This window comes from Oryx dammah, unplaced genomic scaffold, assembly GCF_014754425.2.
Source record: "Oryx dammah isolate SB20612 unplaced genomic scaffold, SCBI_Odam_1.1 HiC_scaffold_2, whole genome shotgun sequence".
Lineage (NCBI taxonomy): Eukaryota > Metazoa > Chordata > Mammalia > Artiodactyla > Bovidae > Oryx > Oryx dammah.
The window spans coordinates 73404427-73422351 of record NW_024070186.1 but is presented as its reverse complement, the minus strand read 5'-3'; the positions used below and the strand labels follow the sequence as shown (position 1 = coordinate 73422351).

The 17925-nt window shown below is 40.1% G+C and overlaps 1 protein-coding gene across 5 annotated transcripts in view; it reads right to left on the bottom strand.

The window, feature by feature from the left end:
• The window catches only part of YEATS2 (YEATS domain containing 2), a 106352-nt gene that overhangs the window by 16733 nt on the left and 71694 nt on the right, over nucleotides 1–17925 (bottom strand). For all 5 annotated transcript variants that reach the window (XR_005723125.1, XM_040251806.1, XM_040251828.1 and 2 more), the window contains 5 exons: nucleotides 15769–15930; nucleotides 13654–13826; nucleotides 12730–12888; nucleotides 9575–9751; nucleotides 5488–5674 (listed from right to left, as the gene is read on the bottom strand). Coding sequence is in view for 4 of the 5 variants with exons in the window: in XM_040251806.1 (XP_040107740.1) it covers nucleotides 5488–5674; nucleotides 9575–9751; nucleotides 12730–12888; nucleotides 13654–13826; nucleotides 15769–15930 (858 nt within the window). In the remaining variant the exon portion in view is untranslated. The remainder of the gene's footprint in view (nucleotides 1–5487; nucleotides 5675–9574; nucleotides 9752–12729; nucleotides 12889–13653; nucleotides 13827–15768; nucleotides 15931–17925) is intronic.

The following is a 17925-nucleotide window of genomic DNA, read 5'->3' as shown; positions in this document are numbered from 1 at the left end:
CTCTACATATCTAATGCTTCAATCTATGTACTCACCAGAACTTACAGTTTCCTATCTCTGTGCAGCCTTTATTTTTCAAACCAGATAGTCTCCACTTATTTTAGAAAGGTTCACCCTCTCCTACTTTGTTTTAAAGCAATTTCCATACTCCCATTTCCATCATAAAACTACTCTAGGCATTCAGAGGGCCAGTAAAAGTGTAACAAAAAAAGTACACAAGAAACAACAAAAATGCATGTTAGAATAACTTAAGAATACCAACAGAGGCTAAAGATACTTTAAGGCACTGGAATGCAGTTGGATTAAGAAAAGGAATAATCTCAAATACTTTCAAGAACAAAGCCTTCAATAAACAAAATCATTCTTTGGAATCAGCGAATGTTAGATTGTCAAGCAGTAATTAGTTACTGAGATGTGCTTCCCCGCACCCCCGCCCAAGAGTACAATTACCTGGTTTCTTCATATTTTAAAAATTCTTATTTCTATTTTAATACTACATGCTTATCAGTTGAAAAATTACAAAGGGCTAAAAGGCATATAACTAAAAACAGCCATCCTTTGCTCCACCTCCCTGTCTTCATCTTGTTCACAGGCAGTATCCACTTTTAACCCTTTTGGTCTTTTAAAAGAATGTGTATATTGTAGGCCTTGATTCAATCTGATGTGACATTTTAATGCTACACAATGACTTACTATTAGGGTAGGTAAGCTTTAGACCCTTTCTTCCCTCTCCTCCAATAATGGCCTCTATTGATTCAAAGAATACCATCATACTATGATTCCATTTCATTTTCTGGAGTTAAAAATTTTCCTCCTTTTCATCTGCTTATTTAGTTCTCTATTTCAACAACATACCAAAGTCTTCCCATGTCCTTCAAAAACACTACAAACCTCCCCTTAAATACAGAGTTCTCCTCCATATAGTCAAACCTCTTAAATAATTTACACTTCCATTTTTAAAGTCAGAGCTATTCTTCCCAGGGTGCTCTGATCTGCTCCATCTAGACTGCTGGTTTCCAGGCCTGTGGCAGAGGTCTCAGCTGTGGAGCATACTTCATAGCTACCCTGGGAGTTCCCTTTGCCTTCCTTCTATTTTTGTCCTTTTTCCTGATCTACATTTCTTAATTCTGATGAAACATATATTTTAATTATGCTCCGAGACAGAATCACAGAAAATACATTTGAAAGGCTGCCTGTCAGAAAATATCTACCCTCATACTTAGTAAAGATTGGGCCAACTGCAGAACTGTAGACTACAAGAATTCCCCTCTAGAATTTTGAAAAGCAATATTCCAGCTTCCAGTACTGCTACCGACAAATCCAATGATAATGTAATTACTAAACTTTTCTGTTTACTTCTGGAACTCCTTTTAGTCTGATGTTGCCAGAGGTCCCTGATACATCAAAGTTTCTTTCTTAGTTTAGTGTCTACTTCTTGGTCTGTCCCCTGCTTTCACCTTGTGCACCATAGATTAATCTAAATGCCGTAGCCAATGACTTATTAAAAGATACAGGCAGCTCATGTTACTCCTTAGTGGAAGACTCCTACAATGGCTTCTCTTGAAGTAAAAATCAATGTTTTTACAATGATTCACAAAGGCCCTATGTGATTTGGCCCCATCACTCTGACTTCACCTCCCAGTACTCTTTCCCTTGCTTACTCTGTTCCAGTCACAATGGGAATCTTGTTCAAAATAATTTGTAATGCACACAAAAAAATTGAAAAATTATAAAGATTATATCTTAATTAAAAAAAAACAAGAATCCACATACACAAAATTAATGGATAGTAGAAAATAATGAGTCCCTTATGAAAATATTATATACAGCTTCATCAGCAGTATCTCAGGAAACCAGAACTTAAAGCAAGGAGACTTAATTTATTGCATGTTAAAAATCAGAAAAAAAGAGAAGGCATTCATTTCTTACAATAGTAATTCCTTCCACTTCTATAATTTCTATTCCAGTGCTAATATACTACCGCTAAACATTCAGTTAGCAGAGAACAAGCAATCCTCATAAAAAAAAAAAAAATTGGTCAATCTTAACTGAGGGGTAGAAACCATGGGAAAATAAATGAGCCTTAATGTTGGTACTTAACCATCCAAAAAGCAAATGAAACACAGGGTCTTGATTTGGAGTCATGAACGGAATTTATATGCAAAGTACATCGTGTGAAATGTTGGGCTGGATGAAGTTCAAGCTGGAATCAAGACTGCTGGGAGAACTATCAATAACCTCACATATGCAGATGACACCATCCTAATGGCAGAAAGTGAAGAGGAACTGAAGAGCCTCTTGAAGGTGAAAGAGGACAATGAAAAAGCTGGCTTAAAATTCAACTTCAAAAAGCTAAGATCATGGCATCGGTCCCATCACTTCACTGTAAACAGATGGGGAAAAAATGGAAATAGTGACAGACTTTATTTTCTTGGGCTCCAAAATCACTGTGGATGGTGACTGCAATCACGAAAGTAAAAGACTTGCTCCTTGGAAAAGCTATGACAAATCTAGACAGCGTATTAAAAAGCAGAGACATCACTTTGCCAAAAAAGGTTCATATTGTCAAAGGTATGGTTTTTCCAGTAACCATGTATGGATGTGAGAGTTGGACCATAAAGAAGGCTGAATACCAAAGAATTAATGCTCTTGAACTGTGGTGCTGGAGAAGACTCCTGAGAGGCCCTTGGATTGCAAGGAGATCAAATCAGTCAATCCTAAAGGAAATCAACCCTGAATATTCATTGGAAGAAATGATGCTGAAGCTCCAACACTTTGGCCACCTGATGTGAAGGGCTGCTGACTCATTGGAAAAGACCCTGATGCTGGGAAAGACTGAAGGCAGGAGGAGACAACAGAGGATGAGATGGTTGGATAACATCACCAATTCAATGAACATGAGTTTGAGGAAAATCCAGGAGACAGTCAAGGACAGGGAAATCTGACATGCTGTAGTCCATGGGGTCACAAAGAGTTGGACCCAGGTGAGCAACTGAACAATGGAATCTAGTGATAATTATAGTAACAACATGGTTGGTTCTCCCTTGAGCTGGCCCGCTGTTCTAACAGCATCTGCCACTCTAATACTTTATTTCCCTCTCATTCTGTCTCATCTCTGGAAATTCTTTCCCAACATGTGCTTGGACCACGACATTTCTGGTGGCTCATACAGGGAACTTGGGGTCTCTTGCCCCACCTCCTTGCTTCTCCTTTCTCACAGGGACCCTCTGCCAACAGGCAAGTGCTGTGAAAGCAACTGAGGAACTCTGGCCAGGGTTACCCTCTGGTGTGTTCCAAAGGCCCCACTGCTCACTGTGCCCCAGCAGCTGCCACCCGAACGGGGAAGGGTCTCTCTTTCGTCTTCTTTACAACTGAGGACTAGGTCAACCAATATTGTGTAGGCACAGGTCAGGCACTTAAAAGCCATTAGGGCACCTGCCACATGAAGACTCCCATATGAGGATAAGGGGGACACGAAATGGATCAGGCCACAAGGGCATCTGCCCCAGCATGACAAATTCTGTGCACCATGTCAGGCACAAAGTGGTTGACGCAAAAGAGACCACTGTCCCCTGGCCACCGCCTCCCTGAAAGGATTTAAGGCCAAGTCCTCAGCCTTAATAAAAAGGAAAAATAAAAATACCCACATAAAAAAAATTTGGTCAATTTTAATTGGGAGGTAGAAACCATGGGAAAAATAAACGAGAATTTCCACAGTCTTTTTTTTGTTAGTTTTGAAAATACCCAAGAGTTGTTAAGATGATTTATTTAGACTGAAGAGCTCACAAGCCTGTGCTTTTATTTTAGCAAACTATATGCAGTAAAAGGGAAGAATATCCACAATCTTTATTCAAAGAGACTGGGCATGTTTTGTTGTTTATTCGCTAAGTCGTGTCCGACACTTTAAGACACCATGAACTGCAGCACTCCAAGCTTCCCTGTTCTTCACTATATCCAAGGTTTGCTCAAACTCATGTCCATTGAGTCAGTGATGCCATCCAACAATCTCATGTCAACCCCTTCTCCTCCTGCCCTCAGTCTTTCCCAGCATCAGGGTCTTTTCCAATGAGTCGACTATATGTATGTGTATGTATTTATGTATGTTTCTCTGTAGGTACATATGTGTCTATATATGATATATGTTATTGTTAAGTCACTAAGTAATGTCTGACTCTCTACAACCCCATGGACTGTATGTAGCATGCCAAGCCCCTCTGAACTCCACTATCTCCCTGAGTTTGCTCAAATTCATGTCCATTGAGTGGGTGATGCTATCCATCTCATCCTCTGTTGCCCTCTTCTCCTTTCTGCCCTCAATCTTTCCCAGCATCAGGGTCTTTCCAGTGAGTCGGCAATCCTTCGCATCATGAGGCCGTATTAAGTCATATAAATAGCCTGTCAAAGAAGGTCAGATTTTTCTCTAAAATAGTTATGGAGAAGCACAACAGTAAGCAAACGTTTGGTTTTTACAGCTTTTTGAATTTCAGAACTGTAGATAAGGGAACGTGGACTAACAACGATGATACTAAAAATGACAATAGCAACAATTATTTATATGATGATTACTACATGTAACACAGTACCCTAGGCATTTAAACTTCATGAGGTAAGCATTAGGCAATCCAACTTCAGGATTTGTGCCTCTAGTTTACCCAAAGAAGTAAAAGGCACACTTTTCTGGGGCCATTCAGTATGGGCATGGAAACAGGATACATTTCATCAAACCTCAGGCATGTCATTCTGACGCAACTTAATATAGTAACTACTGTTAAAAATCATGTCTTGGACTCAAAATTTACATCTTTACATTTAAAAATTGTACATTTTATGTACTTTATGAAAGCAAAAAGGAATGTATGATGTTTTGCCATGAGGTCCTTTCAAAACTGATAAGAAATACCCAGAAGAGTTCCAGATGGCTGAAGTTTTACTATATCACTTAAAAATTCTTACTCAATCCATAAAAACATTTCAGACTTGAAAATTTATACCTACATTTTAAATAATACTTCATCTAGAAAGCAGCTATATGAAAAATGCTTCCAAGTTAATGGTTTTTAATAATTTATTATACAAAATTTTGGGAAGAGTCCCTTGGACTGCAAGGAGATCCAACCAGTCCATCCTAAAGGAGATCAGTCCTGGGTGTTCATTGGAAGGACTGATGCTGAAGCTCAAAGTCCAATACTTTGGCCACCTCATGTGAAGAGCTGACTCATTGGAAAAGACCCTGATGCTGGGAGGGATTGGGGGCAGGAGGAGAAGGAGACGACAGAGGATGAGATGGATGGATGGCATCACCACCTCGATGCACATAACTTTGAGTGAACTCCGGGAGTTGGTGATGGACAGGGAGGCCTGGCGTGCTGTGATTCATGGGGTTGCAAAGAGTCGGACACGACTGAGCAACTGAACTGAACTGAAGACCTTCTCGAAATATTCTAGACCAAAGAAAGGAGAGGGAAATAAAACGATGATACAACTGACCTGATACTGTGGCTTTTCCAGAGATGGGGTTTGGTGTGGACACCAGGGACGTGGCGCTGATGACAGAGGGGGCAGGAGCCTTGCAGGATCCCACGGCGGCCTGACTCATACACACTTGCTGCTGTCCAGAAGTTTTCATGACAGAACCCACAGTAGACGATGAACCAGGAGTTGTTCCTTCCGACTGCTAAACCATAGAACCAGAAATAATAACAATTAAGAAGTAGTGTAACTTACTTACAACAGTGACTGCCATGTAGCACACCCAAAATATTAGCTAGTAGCTGTTATTAACTACCTATTCAATGTCATGCTGTGTAAAATAATTGCTTCTTTAGTTTGGTGGTTCCTACCCCATCACTTTATGGGAAATAGATGGGGAAACAGTGGAAACAGTGTCAGACTTTATTTTGGGGGGCTCCAAAATCACTGCAGATGGTGATTGCAGCCATGAAATTAAAAGATGCTTACTCCTTGGAAGAAAAGTTATGACCAACCTAGATAGCATATTCAAAAGCAGAGACGTTACTTTGCCGACAGAGGTCCGTCTAGTCAAGGCTACGGTTTTTCCAGTGGTCATCTATGGACGTGAGAGTTGGACTGTGAAGAAAGCTGAGCGCCACAGAATTGATGCTTTTGAACTGTGGTGTTGGGAGAAGACTCTTGAGAGTCCCTTGGACTGCAAGGAGATCCAACCAGTCCATTCTGAAGGAGATCAACCCTGGGATTTGTTTGGAGAAAATGATGCTAAAGCTGAAACTCTAGTACTTTGGCCACCTCATGTGAAGAGTTGACTCATTGGAAAAGACTCTGATGCTGGGAGGGATTGAGGGCAGGAGGAGAAGGGGACGACAGAGGATGAGATGGCTGGATGGCATCACTGACTCGGGTGACGTGAGTCTGAGTGAACTCCGGGAGTTGGTGATGGACAGGGAGGCCTGGTGTGCTGCGATTCATGGGGTTGCAAAGAGTCGGACACGACTGAGAGACTGAACTGAAACTGAACTGATGTTTTCAGACTTCATGGGCCAGGACATTTAAAAAATTTCAAAATGAGGACGTATTATAGGATTAACATATTAAGAAATTCACCACCTATTATATCACTTTGTAAAATAAGGTCCGTCTAGTCAAGGCTATGGTTTTCCCAGTAATCATGTATGGATGTGAGGGCTGAACTATAAAGAAAGCTGAGTGCTGAAGAATTGAGGCTTTTGAACTGTGGCAACGGAGAAGACTTTTAGAGTCCCTTGGACTTCAACTAGATCAAACCAGTCAGTCCTAAAGGAAATCAATTCTGAATATTCATTGGAAGGATTGATGCTGAAGCTGAAACTCCAATACTTTGGCCACCTGATACAAAGAACTGACTCATTGGAAAAGACCCTGGTGCTGGGAAAGATTGAAGGCGGGAGAAGGGGATAACAGAGGATGAGATAGATGGATGGCATCACCAACTCAACGGACATGAGTTTGAGTAAACTCCGGGAGTCTGTGATGGACAGGGAGGCCTGGTGTGCTGCAGTCCATGGGGTCACAAAGAGTCAGACACAACTGAGAGACTGAACTGACTGACTGATAAAACAGTATTTCAACTTATCACCCGCAATCGGACATAATCTCAGAATGTGAAAATGGAATAGTATGACTTGATTAAAAACTCACTGTAATATTTTAAAGTTTGTCATATTATTCAACAAACATCTATACAAAGCAGTGTTAAATATCAGGGTCCCGAGATAAAAGCCCTCAAGGAGAGGGTTACCAGACAGTGATGAAGGCTGCAGCAGGCAACGGTACAAGGCAGCATGACAAGTGAGAAGGTCACTCCTTCAGCCTAGGGATGGGAGGGAGAGCACTGGGAGCGTTAGGGATATCTTGAAGACAGGAAAAGGGGGAGATAAGAGGGTCTTCCCTGGCAGGAGAGAGCACGCAGAAAGTCAGAGGGGTAAGAAAGAACTTATGTTCAAGGAACTGCAAAGTAGAGTGATATGAGTAGGCATGTGAGGAGAAGCAGTAGTTGCAGGAGGTGTGAAGCCTGGGAAGTGAGCACCTTGAGGTGTTAAGAGAATTCAAAAGGGAAACAGACTTTTCAACAAATGTTGCTGGCCAACTGGATACTTACAAACAGAAGAATAAAGTTTGGCCCCCTATCTCATACCATATACAAAGACTAATTCAAAATAGACAAAGGGGTAAATCTAAGGGCCAAAACTAGAAAACTCTTAGAAGAAAACAAAGGCTTGTATTTTCTGACTTTGGATTAGGCAATGGTTTTTTACTAGCATAAACAAGCAATGAAAGAAAAACTGATAGGGGACTTCCCTGGTGGTGCAGTGGATAGGAATCCACCTGCCAATGCAGGGAACATGGGTTTGATCCCTGGTCCAGGAGGATTCTACATGCCACGAAGCAACTGAGCCGACGTCCCACAACTACTGAGCCTGCAAGCTGCCCCTACTGAAGCCTGCATGCTCTAGAGTCACACACCACAACTAGTGAGCCTGTGCACCTAAAGCCTGTGCTCTGCAACAAGTGAAACCACTGCAATAAGAAGCCCGCACACTGCAACAAAGAGTAGCCCCTGCTTGCCACAACTAGGGAAAGCCCATCCGCAGCAACCAACACCCAGGGCAAAGAATCTGCCTGTCAATGCAGGAGACATGGGTTCAATCCCTGATCCAGGAAGACGCCACAGGCCACAAAACAACTAAACCTGCAAGCATGGCCACAACTACTGAGCCCATGCACTAGAGCCCAGGACCCACAACTACTGAGCCCATGCGCCCTAGAACCCGCACTCCGTAACAAGAGAGGCCACAATGATGAGAAGCCCATGAGCCGAAACTAGAATAACCCCCTGCTCTCCACAAGAGAAAAGCCTGCACAGCAATGAAGACTCAGCACAGCCAAAAATAAATAATAATAATAATTTTTTAAAAAGTCTATTAAAAAGAAAACAGGTATACAGGACTTCATCAAAATTAGTTTTGTGATTCAAGAAAGTGAAAAGAGAGATAAGAGAGGAGAAACTTTTGCAAATCTGGTAAAAGACTTGTATCTAGAATATACAAAGATCTCCTACAACTCAATAAGAGAAAGAGAGTAAATAACCAACCAAATAATGGGCAAAGGACCTGAATAGACATTTCTCCAAAGATAATATACAAATGGCCAGTAAGTGTGTGAAAAGATGCACAATATCACTAGCCATCAGGGAAACGGAATCAAAACCACAGTGAAATACCACTTCACACCCAACACAATTGCTAAAACAAACAAACAAAAGCTCCAAACAAAAACAACAAGCATGGACAGAAACAATTATCAGCAAAGACTGAAAAAACTTTGAACCCTCATACATTGCTGGTGGGACTCTACAACAGTGCAGCTGCTTGGGAAACCAGTTTAGTAGTTCTTCAAAATGTTAAATGCAGTTACTATATCATCTAGCAATTCCTTCCTAGGTATAAAGACAAGATAAATGAAAACACAGGATTATATAAAAGGGCTTCCCTCATGGCTCAGCTGGTAAATACTCTGCCTGCAACATAAAACTTGTATACAAATGTTCATGGCACCATTAATCATAATCAAAAGGGGAAAACAGCCCAAATATCCATCAACTGATGAATGGAGAAACAAAATGTGGTATATCCATAACACTGAATATTATTTGGCTATAAAAAGGCATAACTACTAACACATGTTATAAAATTTATGAACCTTGAAATTATGCTAAGCAAAAGAAGCCGGTCACAGAAAGTAGATTAGAAGCTGCCTAAGACTTGGGAGAAGGAGGAAGAAAATGGGAGTGACTACTACTGGGTACTAAGGTTCTTTTTGGAGTAATAAAAACAAAAAGTTCTAGAATTAGATAGTAGTGATGGTTATACAACCTTGAGAATAAAAACCACTGAACTGTATGCTTTAAAATGGTGATTTTGTGGTATGTGAATATTTGAATTTTTTTTTAAAAGAACAATTAGTCATTAGTGTGCCTGATGACTAGCTTATGTTGTGTGTTTTTTTTTCTTTACTGATTTTATGCTTCATTATGATTTTCTACTATCGTGCTACTTCTCACCTGTTGTGCAGGCCCATTTGCTGAGAGGGCTACAGCTGGGGAAGTGGCAGTTGTGATAACCCCTCCTGCAACCCTCAGCATTGTGGTTCCAGGCTTTGAGAGCTGGGATGTGGCTGGTACAGACTTCAAGGTGCTATCAGATATTTTCATTAGAGATGCCTGTCCCCCTGGGGCTGCCTGCAGAGACAAAACAGGTTGGAGTAATAACGTTACCCTGGTTAACAGGCACAATTCAATCTTTACCTACATATCCGGCCCCCCCATAACACATCCCCAAAAAAGCCTTGCTAATCAAAACTATATGAAGTATTTATTTGTGTACTTTCCAACAAGCTCTCAAGTTTATGACATTTTAATACAAACGTTCCTTTATCCCTGATGTAGACCAAGTAAATGAATGTATTTGCAAGTCACCGTTTGGCAGCTGTGCCTTCAAAAGTAGGAGACATCTGTTATTAAAAACCTGAGCCCAAAGTGCTCCTAAATGCAACACATAATGTTTAGACATGAAAATCTAATCAAGGGCTGGATTTAAATGGGTAATTTAATGGTGCTAGTATAGGCAGAGCACTTAGCATTTGAGACTCATTCAACAAATTACAGTTTTAGAGGTTTTGTCAGGGTTCAGCAAACTTTTTCTATAAAAGGCATGAGTAAGCATTTTGCAGGTTGGTTAAATTATTGCATGGAGTCATGACTAGAATCCAGAAGAAGTAGTCGTGACATTAATCTATATTGGGGTCTCATGCAAATTAAAACCACAATGAGATATCACTTCATACTCACAAAAATGGCTACAATTTAAAAGAATGATGATACTCTGTGTTGTGAGGATGTACAGTAACTAGAACTCTCCCACATTACTCAGGGGAGAATCAAATGGTACAACCACTTTGATAATGACAGATATAAAACTATACTTCAGTTTTTTATACTTACCCTATGACCTAGCTATTCTACTATACAAATGATCTGTATAAGAATGCTCATAACAGTATCATTCATAAGTCAAAACCTGGAAATAACCCAAGCATCCATCAACAGGAGAGTAGAGTCAAGGAACAAAACATTACTCAAGAATAAATCAAAAATCAATACACACATGGATAAATCTCAAAAACATTCTGTTCAACAATAGAAGCTTAAAAAGTCTATAATTTTATTGATATGAAGCTCAAGAACAGACAAAAGCTACTCTATGGTAACAGAAATAGAAAAATGGTAATAGAAAAAGTGAAAAGTGGAATGAGAAATGAAGGTTATGTTATAGAGTGATGGAAATGCTCTAAAGTGTGACTGGGATAGGCTTGAAAGAGCACAGACATCCATCCAACTCACTGAGCAGTACACTGTGATGTACGCATTATTCTATGCAAATTATACCTTAATAAAAAGCAACAGCAAAGGTCTTCGCTGTGGCAGAACAAAAAAAGAAAGTCACTGCACTGGGTGCAACATGAGCAGATAAGAAGAAATTAGCTAAGATTTGAAAGAACTGCTTAAAGAATTCTGGAGCCTGATATCTGTTTAATATAGCAAAGAGCATCTGATCAAAGGGAATTCACCACTCAAGGAAACCAAATGCTGGTAATCTGAAAAGATCAACAAAACTGATAAACCTTCTAACCAGACTGATCAAGAAAAAAGAGAAGATATATAATTATCAAAGTCCAGAATGAAAAGGGGGACATCACTAAATAGCCTTGAGACATTAAAAGGATAATGAGGGAAAATCATGAACTAGTTTGTTCCAAGAAATTCAACTACTTAGATGTAATAAAGGGCTTCTCTAATGGCTCCGACAGTAAAGTATGTGCCTGCAATGCAGGAGACACAGGTTCAATCTCTGGGTTGGTAAGATCCCCTGGAGAAGGGAATGGCAACCCACTCCAGTATTTGTGCCTGGAGAATCCCATGGACAGTGGAGCCTGGACAGAGTCGCAGACAGCTGAGCGACAATAAACACACAAACACACACACAGATGTAATAAACCAATTCATTTAAGGATATAAACTACCAAATCTCCTTAAGACTAAATAACCTGAACAGTCATATGTGTTAAATAAATTGGAACTGTAGATTAACACCTTCCCAATTAGAAAAGCTCCAGGCCGCTACAGTTTCACTGGTGTATTCTGAATAGTTAAGAAATAATACCAAGTTGATATAAATTCTTCTCTAAAAAGTGAAAAGGAAGGAGAAGTTTCCAACTCATTTTATGAGGTCAGCACTACGCTGATACCAAAATCAGAAATTGCAATGAAAATTACTGACCAATATTCCTTGGGAAAATTCTAGACAAAATGTTACCAAATCAAATTCAACAATACTTTAAGAGAGTATTTGAAAATATCACAACCAAGTAGGTTTTATTCTAGGAATGCACGGTTGTTTTAACATTTGAAATATCGATGATTCACTTTATTAACAAATTAAAAAAAAAAAGAAAAACCACATGATCCTGTCAATAAGACAGAGAAAAAGCATTTGACAAAAATCTGATGTGCTTTGAGAACCGCTGATCTACAAAGAGACATAAAAAGTGCATTATTTGTTAAAAATGGCGTCACACTGTCTATACCTTCTACACTTTGTTTCATCTGTAAGTTTTTGAAATTTAGCTGTAGATTCTCCTACAGATGATTATGATACCCCTCGTCCAGTCAAAATTCCCTGTCATTACTCTTCCGCCTATACTAAAGCAGCTATAGAAACATATACCAAGCTTCCTACAGCATTTGCTTACAATATGGATAGTGTGGCTGAAATAACCTATAATACTATTCAGAATCTCTGATACAAAGTCCCTGCAGAGAAATTTTTAGAACGAAGGGTCAAGAAAATCTTTGTTTCTTCTAAGAAAATATTATGTGGTTGTTTTTCTTCCTCTCACAACAACTGATCATCTTATTTAACTTTGGCAAATTTTATCAAATATACAAGACATTACTGTTTGCATATCTAAATAACTCTCTGGTCTCATCTTCTCATTCTATTTCCCCAAATCTTGATATTTAATTCTTATTATTCTATCCTATTTTATAACTTATTCTCTTAGGTAACTATAATTTCTCTGTGGAAAGAAATAAGCTGTAATATTTACATAAATGCCATAACTACCACATATTTGGTATGTGTGTGAGTGTGCATTTACCTGGGTAAACAAAGTGGTTTTTTGTCCAGAGATGACTTTTAATGTCTGCTGTCCTTGTGCAGAGGATGTGCTGACTCCCAGTGTTCCTTGGACCACTGACCCCGTAGTCAGCTGTTTCCCAGATGTCTGCGGTGATGGCTGGCCAACTAAAAATGTGCCCTAAGTTACAAACAAAGACCTGATCAGTAATTTGTGAAGTTCAAATGACTTTAAATCACAAGGTCCCATATTATAAGCAACAATGCTCCCTTCATTTCTGCTACTCACGAAAACCAACAGAATAGCTCTGATCTCAGTGTCACTACCAACAGCTATCCCTACTTCTCAAACTTTGCATTTGAGTTACACAGCAGGCTGCTGGAATCTCAAGTTTTACAATCTAGTCCTTACAGCTGGATTACTAAGAACACCTGGAACCAAAATTCTTTTCCCTTACTTGGAGAGGAGCCAAGAAAGAAAGAGGAGCCAAGAAAGAGGGGAAAGAAAGGATTAAGGGAAAGCAAGATGGTAGAAAGCTGTCCCTAACCTTGAATCCAATGTTAATTCCAAACCATAACTTGGTACTATCTGGTTACTCCCATCTAAGAGAAAATTTTCAACTACACACTGATACTATTCCAAACCCATGAGAGACAACAGCATAGCAAACATCTCTCAGGAAGACCTGGGTTTAAACTCAAATTCTACCAACTAGCTCAGCAGAGAGATCCTGGATAAGTTACTTAAGTCCTTCTGAATCTCTACTTGATTTTTCTCTCAAAACATAGCAAGCCCCAAATAACACAAATTTGTAACATGGCTAAAATGTTATTAATAGTACTGACCCCCTGATTTCAGAGCTGTAAAGGTAAATCCACTATAATTAAAGGTAGTCATTATAAATAACTAGGTAATTTAGAAGGTACCAGTGACAGATGACCATACCTGAGGGGTTTGCTTGAGGATATAAGATGTGTACGTCAGATGCTGGGATATCCCTCCAGGGCCAGCAGGGTTCTGGGCTCCACCGGTTCCGCCTGTTCCTCCACTGCTGCCGCCACCTCCCCCACCACTACTGCTGCCGCCACCGCTGCCGCCAGCTGAGCCAGACTGGAGGTCTGAAAATGCAATGAATGACAGCATAGTCATAAGAATACTAAGAGGAGCCTTAACAGAGAAAACAGATGAGCCCAGAGCAATGTTGTCATGAAGGCTGCATTCCTCCCCTTTCCTCTTTCCTCCTTTTTTGGTAATACAGACTTCTGTGACAAGAGTGAGAATTTCCGGGTGCAGAAGATGGAAATATATTTACTTCTGACTGAATGGAGGTCAACTAGTTCAGCTCTGAGTACTAAAATGAAGAACTTCTCTTTGCAAGTGGGCTTAGCTGTGAGAGATTGAGTTGGATACATTTTTTAACCAAGTGTTTTTAATCAACACCTAATATGCTCAGAGAAGAGCTCCCAAACTTTTTGGCATCTGATTCAATTTCAGTGAAACTGCTGGAATTTAGTGTAATTTTACAGTACTCTCTCTTTTCCATCTCACCCTGCTCTGGAAAAAACTAAGACTTTCCTCATATTTATAATGACTCCAGTCTATTTTGCTTTTCAAATTCCACTTTAAAGCCTTTGTACCCCTTTTTACTTTCTTTTTGGTGACATACAAAAACTAAACTCTAAGGAGCTCTCTGAATGAATTTTTGGAATACTTACATTGTCTTCTTCTTACATAGCTAAATTTTTGATACATCACTGCTTAGGTATGAGGAAAAAACACCAGGGTGAGAGAGTGGAAATCACTCATTACAGTCGGTAAACAAAATTGTTGACTAGCTTCTGAAACTCAGTCCCCCAAAACCAAATTTCCCTGCCAAGTTTATGATGAATCTCTCTATCCAAAACTTTATTCCCTTTCTTGTCCCCTTTGACCTCAGTCCTGTGCTAACTGAACATTAATCAACCAGAGTCAGAAGACTAAAACTGCCACTGTTAATAACATCATTCATGTACTAAAACTGTTGTTGCAAGTAACATCACTGAAGTAAAAACTCAGTTTCTCCAGGGCAAGATGAGCGAACAGACCCCCGAGCCTTGGACCACCTGGCCAGAGAAACATAAACCAGAGACATGCTGACTCCCAAAACTCTGACTAAGAAATGTTACGAGATGATGATTAACCCTGGCTTCTCTGTTCTTCCCCTTTAAAAACCCCAAACTCGAAGACCAAGCTGGAGTGGACCTGAGACTTGTTTCCCACTTGCTTGGTTGGTGCCCTGCAATAAACCCTTGCTCTGCTACAAACTCCTCCTGTCAGAAACTGCCTTTCTGTACCATGGGCACACAAGCCCTTGCCTGGTTACAATTACACACTGAATTTTGGCAAGTGGCTAATTTCTAACGAACCTAATTGCTGTACCATGACTCAGATAGAAGTAATTCCTCTTACCCTTTCAACACCACCCAAACTGTTTTTCACTATATGTCAAAGCAAAAGTTTATAAACCATTTATATAAGTATAAACCATCTAATTTCTTTGGGGTGTTACATCTTATACACTAAAGTTGAGCCTGTATTTCTCTTGCCATTTCCCAAACTAGCAAATTTAAGATGCACATCTAAATAATGGCAAGCAGAGACACTTGATTCCAATCCTATTCCCATCCCCTTCAAGATAAAAACAGGTGTTCAGCAATCTTCTCAGGTGTTACCAGTTTTTAGATACCCCTGACAGAAAGAACTCTTCTTTATTTCCAGCTTAGCCTTCTCCCCAGAAGAGCCTCAACATCCTCACCTCTTCAGTGTATTTGTTCCTGATCCCAGACTCTTCAGTAGATAAATCCAAGAAAACAGTGTCACCTCCCAAGACTACGATTATTTTAAAAATCCATTGCTAGTTAAAATATTTGTATGGTTTAAATCCATGTGGGCAAATGCCACCATGTTACCATAAACAAAGCTAACAAAATGCTTTCTGAAACAGGTAAGAACTGCCCCTCTGGTGGATGAGGTGAACATACTCAAAGACCCAAGAACCAAATGACTTAACGATGGACTCACTAGCATTGTTGGTAGCTCGCAGGATGGCTCCCTGAGGGATCAGCAGCAGTTTTCCTTTGCCCGAAGGGTTCTTGCTGTTTGTTGTAAGGTAGAGTTTAGTGCCAGGAGGCAAGTTTGCCAAGTTGGCCAAATTAGTAGCTGGAAGCTGCAATGTTGCCATCACTAAAATAGTGAAGGAAATAGAGGGGAAAAAAAGAAAGAGGAAAAACAGTTAAGTTAAGTTGGAACTGAAGGCAATGCTAGTTCTGAAACTGAAACTAGAAAATGCTAGTTCTACAATAAAATACTTACTCAAAAACATTAATAAACATGGTGGGAATGTAAAATGATACAGCCACTATGGAAGACAGTTTGGAGATTCCTTAAAAAACTAGGGATAAATCTACCATATGACCAAGCAGTACCACTTCTAGGCATGTATCCTGAGGAAACGAAAACTGAAAAAGGCATGTGTACCCCAATGTTCACTGCAGTACTATTTACAAAGCTGGGACATGGAGGCAACCTAGATGTCCATCAACAGACGAATGGATGAAGCAGCTGTGGTACATTTATATAACAGAATACTACTCAGCCATAAAAAGGAATGCATTTGAGTCAGTTCTAATGAGGTGGATGAACCTCGAAGTCAGTCAGAAAGAGAAAAAATATCATATACTAACACATATATGTGGAATCTAGAAGGATGGTACTGATGAACCTATGTGCAGGGCAGCAACGGAGATGCAGACATAGAGAACAGACTTGTTGACACGGGTGAGGCTGAGGAATGAGGGGGCGGCAAGCATGCAGAGAGAGCATGGAAGCAGGTACAGTACAACATGTAGGACAGACAGCCAACGGAAATCTGCTGTATTACTCAGGGAACTCAAACCGGGCTCTGTAAGAACCTAGAGGGGTGGGAAAGGGTGTGAGGTGAGAGGGAGGTTCAAGAGGGAGGAACACATATACACTGAATGGCTAATTCATGTTGCTGTATGGCAGAAACCAAACCAATACTGTAAAGCAACTGTCCTTCAATTAAAAAAAACAAAACAAAACTCTACAGTTTGCTTCCTAGATGCACAATGCTTTAAAGGCTGATATTCTTAATTATCTTGCTAATTAAAAAATTTACATACTAGAAGAATCTGCTATAAACTATAAAGAAGTTTATATCTGTATATAAACAGAGTGACCATATATCCTGGTTTGCCCAAAACAGTTACAATTTATGTCCCAACTATAAATTGGGCTTCCAAGGTGGTGCTAGTGGTAAAGAACCCATCTGCCAATGCAGGAGATATAAGAGATTTGGGTTCAATCCCTGGGTCAGAAGATCCCCTGAAGGAAGGCCTGGCAACCAACTCTAGTATTCTTGCCTGGAGAATCCCATGGACAAAGGAGCCTGCCAGGCTATGGTCCATAGGGTCACAAAGAGCTGGACACAACTCAAGCAACTTAGCACACAGCACCCACTATAAATATTAATAGTGACTCAACTCTCAAAAGCACTATGGTTTAGACAATTAATGAAATAATCACATTTCAAATGTGAAATAACATTTCCTTCGCATTTGTTTAAAGCCCCTTTATGGTCAATTTCTAGTAACGATGAATTTACTGATTTGAAACAAGACTTCTAGTCTCCCTCACTTCCTAAGAACTAAAAAATGCTACAGTCAACTACTGACACATATACCATGAAACTATAATTCATCTTTTAAAAGTCTCACCTATGTCAAATAGCTTTCACTTACCACTTAGAATTTCCTTCCCAGTGCACATGGCTGTAAAATCTCTGAACATGAAAACTTTCTGCAGTTACTTTGCATTAGAATCTCCACCAAACAAACCCAACAGAACCACCTGAGCAGCCTCAGGGCAAGGACGCTCACTGCCTCCTCCTGCCTGCGAGAGTATTCTTCTCATTACCACTTCACTGTGCAAAGCTTTGGGAGGCAGAAGCTGGAAGCTGCCCCAAATAACCAGGAACTGATACTGAACTGAGGGCCATCTCTCTCCGTTATGACCAGAACTAATCTCATCTTAAATCACTGTGCGTAGCAACAGTGACTTTTAAACCAAATCTTAGCAACATCAGAACCGCAAACCTCTCTACCACGCACACCCAGAGCCCGTCCCCACGGGGCTCAAGGTCCCTGATCTGAACCCACC